Source organism: Pseudopipra pipra, chromosome 8 (genome assembly GCF_036250125.1).
Source record: "Pseudopipra pipra isolate bDixPip1 chromosome 8, bDixPip1.hap1, whole genome shotgun sequence".
Taxonomy (NCBI): Eukaryota; Metazoa; Chordata; class Aves; order Passeriformes; family Pipridae; genus Pseudopipra; species Pseudopipra pipra.
In genome coordinates this window covers 22,671,198-22,682,118 of record NC_087556.1, presented here as the reverse complement: position 1 = coordinate 22,682,118, position 10,921 = coordinate 22,671,198, and the positions used below count along the sequence as shown (strand labels likewise).

The 10,921-nt window shown below is 63.7% G+C and overlaps 1 protein-coding gene across 1 annotated transcript; it reads left to right on the top strand.

Annotated features, from left to right (window-relative positions):
* Positions 1–799: 799 nt before the first annotated feature.
* NKX2-3 (NK2 homeobox 3) lies at positions 800–4,171 on the top strand. The gene is made up of 2 exons (XM_064663027.1): positions 800–1,832; positions 2,517–4,171. Exons 1-2 carry the CDS (start codon positions 1,490–1,492, stop codon positions 3,155–3,157), a joined length of 984 nt encoding a protein of 327 aa, XP_064519097.1. The 5' UTR covers positions 800–1,489; the 3' UTR covers positions 3,158–4,171.
* The last annotated feature ends 6,750 nt before the right edge of the window (positions 4,172–10,921 follow it).

Here is a 10,921-nt window from a genome sequence, read left to right as displayed (position 1 = left end):
GTAAACGGCGGAGCTGCCGGACGGTAACAACACAAGGGAAGCTCCCGGGAAGGCCCCGCGAAGCCGCGGCGCCGGGACACTCACCTGCCCGGCGTACGCGCCTGGCGTACGCGCCCGGCTCCGGTGGCCTCCCCTCGGCGCCGATCCGAGCCCTGCGGGGCGGCAGGATTTTAATCAAAACGAAAAATCTCACCAGGGACTCCCTGCCCCTCCTTCGGTGCGCCCGCTCCCCGCGCCGCGGCAGCCCAGAGCCCTTGGAGGGCACCGGAGGCCGCGGAGAGCGCCGAGAGGCCGCGACACCCCGCACCGCACCGCGGGGCTCGGCCGGTGCCCGGCGCAGCCCTGCGGCCGGGGGACCCGCAGTGCGGAGGAGCTCGGCAAACTCATTCGGTGCGTCACCCGCCGACACAGGGGCGAGATGGCTCCGCGGAGCCGCTTGCCGCTCATTACCGGAGGGAGAAACGAAAGAAAATGAAACGAAACGAAAGAAAACGAAAAACAACGAAAGGAAATACCGAAAAACGCGGTATCGCTCTTCCCACCCAGACCCACATTACTGCGGCCTCAGGCTGCCCGCCCGGCTCGGCCCGGTCCGCCCCGACTGGGCCTGCGACTGCGGGGCCCGATCCGGCGGCGGCGGCGAAGCGCGCTTTGCCCTGTGCGAACGGGTGTCGCACCGGCCGCGGCGAGCTGGGGCGGCCTGCAGGTTGGCCGGTCGCCGGAGGGTCTGCGGGGGCACCGGGAAATGCAGAGTGGGTCGGCTACGTGTACGTCGCATGGCTGCGGTCCGTCCGGGACGGCGGGGTCGCCGCCGGCTCCGGAAGGGGTGCGGGGCGGCAGAGGCGAACCTCGCCTTCGCGCCGCATCCTGAGCGGCGGGACGCACTTGCGGGGCCAGGCGGGCGGCCGTGCTGGTGGGCCGGAGAGGTCGGCCCTTCCCGGCACCGGACCGAACCGTGTGCGAGCAGGGGCCAGCGGGGCGCGCCGGGGCGGGGGTCCCTACCTACCTACACGTGCTTAGCACTGGGGGGCGCGGCGGCCGCGGCTCTCTGCGGGAACCCCGACCCCGACGCACCGTCCCCGCGCCCGCCGGGCGGGTGCCGGGCCGGCGGGGCGCTCTGCGGGGAAGCGGCCTCCCCGAGTACAGCCTTAATACATTGCTATTTCTGGCCGGGCGGCCGGACCCGGGCAGGGGGCCGGCTCTGCCTCCCCCTCCCTCCAATGGCGAGGCCGCCCCCGGCCCCTCCTTGCCGTGACGTGCCGGCCCGGGGCAGAGGAGGCTCCCGAGCCCTTGGCTGTCCCTGCAGAAGCTGTAACAAAACGCAGACCCCCAGCGCCGAGCTAATGGAGGCAACTTAGACAGGAGCAGGCGCGGCCCCTTGTCTCTCGGCGCTGCCCGCTCCCCCCGCACCGGGAGCGGCGCTCCCCGCCGAGCAGCCTCCCGATCGCTGCCGGGCCCGCGGGACTGCCTGGCCGCTTGCGCTGCCCCGATGATGTTACCGAGCCCCGTCACCTCCACACCTTTCTCTGTCAAAGACATCCTCAACCTGGAGCAGCAGCAGGACCCACACTATGGGGCCCAGCTCCCGCACCACCTGGAGCACCACTTCCACCCCGCCGCCTGCCTGCTGGCGGCCGCCGACGGCCCCCGCTTCTCCGACGGCGAGGAGGAAGAGGAGGAGGAGAAGCTCTCCTACCTGAGCCCTATGGCAGCGCCCGGCAGCCAGGCGGACGCGCGGATCTCCGCCGACAACTACGTTCACGCTGTGCTGCGTGGCTCCTGCGAGGCTCCCGGCCCGGGAGAAGAGCTGGACCCCGCGGTCCGCGACCCAAGTGAGTATCGGCTCCGCCGCGCTCCCCCGCACTGCACCGCCCGCCGGGACGGGCCCGCGCTAGCTCGCCGTGGTGAATTCCCAACTCTCTGGGCATCGCACCGCGAAGCCCCGGTCCTGGCGCTCCAGACCGGTCCACGTCCCCTGGCCGTGTCGAGCCGGGACCGGCCCGTCGCGGGGCTGCCACCGCCCTCCTCCGCGCCCGGCTCGCCATCTCCCTGGGTAGTGCCACTGCGGGAAGAGCCTCCGCAAGGCCCCGATCCGGAGCTGCCGGATCAGGCCCGCGCCCCGCAGCTTTGGTAGTGGGGAGGGAGGACCGGGGCGGGTTGGGCCCAACGCGCACCCGCTGCGGCGAGGCCCGGCGGCGGAGCAGGTGCCCGGCGCCGTGCGCGGCGTGTCCCCGGGGCTCACCTTGAGATGCCGCAGCAGTAACGTGGCAGCCGCCCCGGAGGGGACGTGCCCGGCCCTGCCGCCCAAATCGGGCCCTCGCAAACGCAGGTGGTGTCGGAGGCGACCGGTCCCGGGACTGCCTCCTCACTCGCACGGCGGTGGCCCGACGGGCGCGTAGCGGCTCGGGGTCGGCCGGGGCGCGGCGCGGAGCTCTCGCCCGCGGGTGGGGCCCGGCGGGAGCAGCGAGCGCCCGGCGTCTGCGAGGCGCAGTCGTGACCTGTGCTCCCCCGTGCAGAGAGCTGCGTCCTGAAGAAGCCGCTGGACGCGACGGAGAAAACGGAGGAGGCAGAGAGGCCGAAGCAGCGGAGCCGGAGGAAGCCGCGCGTCCTCTTCTCTCAGGCTCAGGTCTTCGAGCTGGAGCGTCGGTTCAAGCAGCAGCGTTACCTGTCAGCGCCCGAGCGGGAGCACCTGGCCAGCAGCCTGAAGCTCACCTCCACGCAGGTGAAGATCTGGTTCCAGAACCGGCGCTACAAGTGCAAGCGGCAGCGCCAGGACAAGTCGCTGGAGCTGGGCGGCCCCGCGGCCCCGCCGCCGCCGCGCAGGGTGGCCGTGCCCGTGCTGGTCCGCGACGGCAAGCCGTGCCTCGGTGGGTCGCAGGGCTACAGCTCGGCGTACAACGGGCCCTACTCCTACAATGGCTTCCCCGCCTACGGCTATGGCAACGCCGCCTCCTACAACCCCGGCTACGGCTGCACCTACCCGGCAGGCACCGGCGGCGCCTCCATGCAAGCCGCCTGCAGCCCGGCGGCGGCCGCCGGCCCCTTCGTGAACGTGGGCGGCCTGGGGGGCTTCAGCGGCGGCGGCCAGCCGCTGCACCAGGCGGCGGCGGGGCCGTCCTGCGGCCAGGGAGCACTGCAGGGCATTCGGGCCTGGTAGCCCGCACGCACTGAGGGTCGGGAGCGGACCGACAGGACGGCCTAGCGGCTCCGGGGCCCCGTTATCACCCGCACCGCAGCCCGGCTGCGCGCCGCGCACCCTGGACCGGAGGCGGCGGCGGGACGGCGCAGCGGCACCCCGGCACTCCCGCGGGCATCGGTGCGGGGCCGGCGACGGACGGAGCGGAGCGGCGCGGCAGAACGGGTCCTCCCGAGCCCGCAGCGAAGCGCTGCCGCACCGCGGAGCCGCCGGGACGGACGGCCGGACGGCCGAGCCGGGCGGGCCGGAGCCGATCGTGCCGCGCTAGCGGAGCAGCTTTGCTTGTAAAAAGCCGACGGCGGGGCGCGGTGGTGCCGCGGCCCCTCTATCTACTTTGTATCGGTCACTGCCAGCGCCAGCTCGCCCAGTCAGTCAATAAACCAGGTGCAATATTCGCCACCCGATCCTCCTTCGCCCACCAGTCGGTGCCCGGTGGCGGGACGGTCGCCGCGTCGTGCCCACGGGGCAGGGCGGCCCGACCGGCTTGTGAGCGTGCCAAGGGCGCTGAATGGGGCCGCGCAGCTCAGAGCCGGGCCCATTGTGGCCGCCGGGCCGGCGCTGAAAGGAGCCGCCGAGGAAGGTAGCGGGAATAGGCGCTTATTGGATTCGGGAACAAAAGGTGTGGCAGGGAGGCGAGGGACAAAGGGGCCCCGGCGCCGAGATTGACGGGCCGCTTTGCCCCCCACTGAGGCCCAGGCCCGGCGCTTTATGCGCGGGGGCTGCAGAAACGTGCTAGGTTTTGTTCCCCTTTCTGGGAGCGCAGGGGAAGAGGAGGGGGGTCCGCGGGCCGCTGATTAGGGCCGGCCGGGCCGGGCAGTCTGAATGCCGGGGCATTATTGCTACATGTTCAGCCATTTCGCTCGATTGCAGGGGGAGGGGGCGGCCGAGGCCCCCGAGCCCCGCGGGACCGGCCGCGGGGTCGCCCACCCGCCAGCCCCGTCCCGAGCCGGCCCGTCCCGTCGCCGCTGCCGCGGCGCTCTCGGGGCGGTCGCGGCCCCGCTGCCGCGGCTCCGCCTGTGCCGTGCGGGTCCCACCGAGCCCCGCCGCCGGGGCCGGAGGCCGTTGGGGAGGGCCGGACACCCGCAGAGCCCCGTCTGGCTCACCGCGGGCGGCAGCGGGGACCAGGGGCGCCGGGAGCTCTCCCGTGCCGTCCCGCGCATCTGCCCGGCGGCGACGCTGGATCTCCAGAGGTCTTTCCATTGGAGCCTTCTTGAAGCCGCCGGCACGATTGCAGACCCGGGGCTCAATATGCTACTCCTGTTACCCAGAGCTGCCCACCGTGACGTCCCCTTGACCTCCCCCTGTCTGTTGTGTGACAGTCCCTCTGCCACGAGCAGAGGACCAGGCTGCCTCGCAGAAGCTGCAGGTAACGACGGTTCACGCTACTAAACGCGGGTTTACGCTGCACATTCCCACCATTCAATCTGGACGTGCACCCTTGGGGTTTGCCATTTGACGGGAACCGGAGAAATTCTTTCCAGTGCAGCACTGCAGGGACAGAGTGGGCAACCAGCAGGCCCCGGAGCCCGTCTCGGCACGGCACCCCGCTGTCCCACGAGCCACCCCGAGGCCGGCAGGCTCCACGGGGCCGGCGCTGGGAGAGGATGCGGCACGCCCAGCTGATTGTTTGCTGGATGGCAGTAAGGTGTCACAGGAGAGGAAGCCCAGGCCCCACTCTTGGCTTTAGGAGATGAGTGGTTAGGGCCTTGTGGTCTCGTGGGTAGAAACAGGATAGCCAAGAACAAAGGTAATGTGCTCTCTTTGCAGCAGCAGTCAGGCTGAGGAGATTTGTCTCTGCCATAGGAAAGAGTTGCATTTTCCTCCGTGTTCTGCCAGACTGTTGTCTATAAAGATAAGGGACCCATGTGAGTTCATGCCTTGGTGTGCAAGTCAGAGGAACTGCAACCACAATAGAAGCTCCTCCAAAATCAGGGTGTTGGAGAGGAGTTCCCAGCTTAACACATCATCTCAAAGTATTTGGCAGCTGGTTAGAAATCCAGTGCATCTCAGCAGTGCGCAGAGGCTCAGGATGAGACCAGAGCCCTGGTGTGGGACATGCTGCCCATGTGTGTAGTCACAGTCTCTAGAGTATGGGCAGTTAGGCAAAGGGAAGGGGCACATGGAGACCCCACAACTATGTAGCAAGAGGCGATGCTGGGCAGTACCAGCATTATCCAGCACCAACAGCATCCATTATTGCCATAGCTGTGAGGTCAGTATTGTGCTCACTCCACTTGTGCCTGGTCACAACCCTAGTCCTGTTCTCCCTGTGCAGAGCTGGAACAGTGCCCAGCTGGGGGATGCTGGGAGGCCTGACTGCAGGCTGATGTGGCACGGCAGTGGAAGTTTCTAGATGTCCACCATAGCGAGCCCCATTCCTGGGACAGATCCCAGCTGTCCCACCAGCTCAGACTGGGGGAAGGGCAAGGGCTAAGTGGGAGGGACCCCTCTGCAGAGCCTCACCCAGAGCCCCTGAGCTGATGGGGAGTACGAAGTGGCACAAAGAGCCAGCGGTACTGGAGGACCTGGAGTAGGGCGGCAGAAACGAAGTGCTCCAAAAAGGAGGAACAGCTGGTGCAGGTCAGTGGGAGGGAGATGGTGGGAGATCGCAGATTGGACAGGCTGCCCAGGGAGGGGAGACACAATGGAGGGAAGTTGCTGCATGGCTGTGCTGGAGGCAATGCCCGCCTGTAACGTGCCCCACACCCTGGGGCAAAGTGGGATGCTGCTCATGGGGTGAGAGGCACCAGGAAATCCCTGGTGGAAATCCCTTCAACATGGTCCCATCCTGTGATGGTGGCATAGCAGAGGGACTTCAGGGAGGAAGAGATGGGGAGGACCATGACCAAGGGGCAGAGGGTGTGTATTTCTTCCTGGTTGATCGGGGGGGTTTACTGCTGTTTGGGAATCAAGATGGAAGTTGCCAATTGATTTCCAAGAGGGATGAGGTTTCTAAGACAGTGCACTAACTTAAAGGAAAGGAGGGACTCTTGGGGTAGCTAGGCTTTAACTCGCAAGCCTCAGACCCACCCTGTGCACAGGTTCCAGTTGTGTTTTTCATTCAAGTTTCCTGGCCAAGGAGGAGCCCATGAGCAGAACTTGTCTCTGTCCAGTGGTTCCTGGGGAGGCTTGATCCAAACCCCAGTTCTGCCTGGTTTTCTGAGGCCTTTCCATCATGCTCAGGATCACACAGGAGCAGTGCTGTTCCTTCCGCAGCACCACAGATATGCTCTGGTTTCCTCTCCTTCCTGTCATCTTTTTCCATTTCTCCCTCCCTGCTGCTGAGGTCATCCCTCCCCCTCATATCCTTCATCCTTCTCTCTTCACCACTCGTTGCCATCAGCAAGGAGCTCACCTGGGCACAGAGGGAGATGGGTGCTCCCAGAGAAGCCGGCCAGGCTGCCCACGGACCTGGGCAGACCTCGCTGAGTTCTGGTCCCATCTACTTCAACCCGGAGACAGCCACCTCCTGCTGCCTTGGGCCTGGGAACCCAGCTGTGTGCTGGGGTGGTGCCCAGCTCTTGCCCCTCTATTTTGGATGATTTTGGAGTGGCAGCTCCTGCTCTGCAGAGCTTCCCACTGCAGCCACTCCATGCCTTGAGCTGGGAGCTGCCAAGGCTGCTTGGCCACCGGGGCTCTGCAGAGCTAAGAGGTCTCAGAGATGCTGGAAGCTCCTCCTGGCAATGGCAATATGATGTTGTCACACAAGCACTCTCCAGTGCCAAGAAGGCTGTGGCCAGCCATGGATCAGGTAATTAAATTAAAATACTGTACCTGTGCTATGGAGGCTCCAGAGAGGCTTTCTCACACTACTTGTCTGCCAGCACGAGGGCCAGGGACCTACCTCCCTTCCTTGGATGAGTCATTGCATCAAAGTAACTACACCTGACTAAGTGGGGTGATGGGACTCGCATGTTTTAGCCGTTCCTTCTCCCTGCAACGGTGAGACTGGGCACAGTGCTGCCATGAGAGATCCAGGTATCCCACGAGGGATCCACTCTAATCCCACAAGGGATCCAGATGATCCCTCCAGAGAGGGGGCCTGCATCTTTGTCCCCTTCAGAGCAGAGTGCTGCTGAAGGTCAGAGCTGCCCTTGTGGCCTGCCAGAGCCCTTCCCGGCTGCATCATGCCACCATCCCCCGCTTAGGCAGTAAAACCCCCAGGCATTTCCCCAGGGACGACCCTTCTCCGCGCCCAAGGCTGCTGCAGGCAGGCGGTGCCGGGGCCAGCGGGGTCCCGAAGTGCTGCCTGGAATCCTCAGGTCCCCTGGGCTGCCAGCAGGGACAACTGCTCCCGGGGCCTGTCCCCAAGCGAGATACGCCACCGCCATCTATCGGCCAGCTGCAGGGGACAGGGAGCGACAGGCACCCCTCTGTCCTCGCCACCTCGCGCCGCGGGGGCTCCGCGGCTTATGCTGGCTCGGTTCGGGGGTGCCCGAGTCCCCCTGCAAGGCTTGGAGGGCTGCAGAGCATCCAGGTAGGGTCTCGCCTCCCCGCTGGGAACAGCAGTGGGACAGACTGGACATCGTGAATGCTGGGCTGGTTGTGTGGGCTCTGGACAGACTAGTGTCTCCCCACGGCAGAGCCCAGCAGGAGCTGAGGGTCTCCAGTCCACGCAGGAGCACTGCTGCACCGGGCAGCACCACCGGGGCTTGTGCACTCAGCAAAAGCAAGCACCCACCTGCCCCTACTGCATGGGTGCAGTGGGAGAGCTGGAGACAAGGCTGGTGTCCCCTGCCAGCCTCTAGCCACCATGCAGGCCCCTTTCCAGGGAGCAATGCTTTGCACTGCGTTCTTTTAGCTGAGCACGAGCACCCAGTGTGTCTCTGTGAGATACCCAGCAAATTTCCAGCTCTGATTATCTTCTCTGTCCCAAAGTGGTGCAATTCACCTAGTGCCAGGAGCCCCTCTAAACCTTCTGATGCCCTGGCACTGCCCACAGCTTCCAGCTAATGTTCTGCAAGTTCTTGACCATATGATGGCTGTGGCGTCCAGCATTTGGTGCCTGTCACAGCTGTGTCCTCACCAGAGGGAGCTGTGTCCCACATGAAGACACAGCCCAGTTTTGGCCCAATTCCCTACCTTTTTTATAGCCCCTGGCAATGCTCCAGGCTCCAAACTGCTCGGGTCTAATGGGCACCCAAAGGTGCCAGGGACAGAGAGGAAGGCTGCTTGGATTTGGATTTCTCCTGGCACCCACCTAGCCATGACAAACGTGGTTGGTCTGTGCCCTGCCAGGAGGCTCTTATGTCAGTCCAAATGCCATAGTGTCCTGGGGTGCATTGCAGGGTTTCTCTGGGGCTAATGCTGGCTACCAGTGCAATATCTGGAGGCATGCTAGGTCAAGGAGGTTAAGGCCAGAGCCCCCTCCCACAATCTCCTGGAACAACCTTTCCTTCAGCTGCTTTTGAGAATGATCCCAGAGCAGGCTGTAGTGTCACAGCATGTCTGAGCTGTCCCCGCTGTCCTCACCTATGTGAAGACACTTGGGAGAGTAACCCTTGCTGCCACCCCCATCTAGCCCAGGAGCAGCTCTTCTCCCACCTCTGTCACCTTCCCAACACGACATGCCATCTTCTCACACCCCACTGCCAGCTTTATTCAGGCAGTATCTTCCCAGGGCCACTTTGCAGCCCCTTGTTGGAGGACTTCAACACATAACCCTGCACTAAGTATGGGTATTACCAATATCTCCCTATCAAAACAGACATGTCAAGAGTCGTCCCAGCTCGGGGGATTGATTCCTCTAGTGGTTCTTTACAGCCAAGAAGGCAGGCTTTCAGCCTCAGCTTTACCTTTCAGGCTATATTCCCTGCCTAGAAAGGGAAACAGCCTTTCAGGCCATGCTCGAACTGAGCCAGGCAGGCTGGGACCAGCTCAGCCAGGAGTTGTCTCTCCACAGTTTAACCCGAGCAGCAACATGGGTCAGAAGAGGGTTTCCCAGGCCCACCAGAGGCAATATCTGCTCTGTTTCCAGGCAGCCCCAGCGCTCACATTTACCACTGCTGTAAGGCCGTGAGGTCATGAGAACTTGTACAACTTTATTGGGGTTTGACAGAGTCCTGAGGAATCCCAGAGCCAGGGTGGGTTGAGAGCCCACCTCTCTGCTCTCCATGAGCTCCAGCCACGTCTTCCCACTGAACAGAGCTGTCAGGCATCCAGCGCAGAGGGGATGGGGGGCAGGAAAGCTCCAGACAGTCCAGGGTGCCAGCAGAGACAGGGCAGGGATGTGGTTCGACAGGGCAGTGCCTTTGCCCCCACCTGCTCCCAAACTGGGGTGCCAAAAGTCCCTGAGGGCTGGGACCCCAGTGCCCTGTGTGGGGTCTTCAAGACAGGAGCAGCTCAGGAGCCCACTGGCCCCCAGCTGAAAGTACGAGGCAGACACACTGGAGGGATATCCCCTTCCCTCTCTGGGGAAGATGAACCCTCCCCAGCTTTCCTCACCCTAGCTCTGCCCTTAACCTGCAGAAGTGCAGTCATCTCCAGTTACCCCAGGGAGGCAGCCAGGGGCTCCTGAGCTGCTCCTGGCACTGTAACCTCAGGCTGCCTGAAATAGTTTGGACTTGTGCCACAGCACAGCTGCGGCAGTCCCGGATCTCTCACCCGGAGCAGGGCCAGGCCAGCAGTGCTGCCATGCTCTGCCTGCTTGGGGGCTGCAGGACTCACCCGACACCAACACCAGTGGCAGGACAGGGCTCGAAGGGCAGTTGGACACAGGAAGGCAAGGCAGCACATTCCTGCCCACGGTGGATGTGGCTGGGGAACCTGCAGGGAAGTGAAAGGAAAAGGGATTGTCTCCAAAACTCTGCCGGGCTGAGCATAGCTTCCTTGCTGGAAAGCCAAAAATAGTCTCTTTACTCAGAAGAGGCTGTAGGAGGGATCTCACTCGAAGTGCAGCCAAATACCTAAGAGGCCATAGGACAGCCCCAGAGCAGCACAGCTACACCGAGGTATTAGCAGGCCTTGGAAAGGCAGCAGCCATAGCTGAACCAGCCAATAGCTCTGTTATCTCCAGGCATCTCATCATGTGAAAGGTGCCAGAGGAACCAGGCCATGAGGCAAGGGAACATCCCCACCCTGGCAGAGCCAGGGAGCAGCTGCATGCCGCCACGGCCAGGGGTCTGTGGCAGAGGTTCCGCTCAGAGGGTGGCAGACAGGAGAGGGGATTTTTCCTGTCTGTTGTGGCCTAGCCAAGGGATATCTGGGAATCCCCATGGCAGCTCTGCTCTCCCTGCAGGCCAAACCCATCACAGGCAGTCCCATTCCCCGCAGGGCTGCTGCTGCCTGCACTGGGGACACCCAGATGCTGCTGGATAAGCTGGCAAAGTGCCAGGAGACCAGAAAGGCCATGCCCCTGCCAGGGGACTGCTTAAGGCCAATGACTCACATCACAGCATCTCTGTGCTGTGCTGATTTATCTCCCCATTCCTGGGGGTCTCACTCCTTCCCCAGCACTTCTGTGGGCAGTTCCAGGAAACATCCTGGAGACACTTTCAATCATGCCTTTACATGCTGACATTTATAGAGCCTCTTCCAGCAGCTGATGGATTTAATAGTGTGAATCCTCCTCCAGCCCCAGTCCATTTATGCCTTTCCCTCCACGGGGTTTGTCATTGCCCCAGTGCACGGTGAAGGCTCAAGGCAAAGCTGCAGCTCTGCTGCCAACAGCTTTCAGCTCCTGGGCAGAGAGACGCGTCCTGGCAGAGACCAGTCATACCCATCTTC

Excerpts from the sequence above, each read along its gene's own strand:
- NKX2-3 (XM_064663027.1), top strand. The coding sequence starts at position 1,490 with ATGATGTTACCGAGCCCCGTCACCTCCACACCTTTCTCTGTCAAAGAC. Across the intron at positions 1,833-2,516 it reads CCCCGCGGTCCGCGACCCAA|AGAGCTGCGTCCTGAAGAAG; the intron begins GTGAGTATCGGC and ends TCCCCCGTGCAG.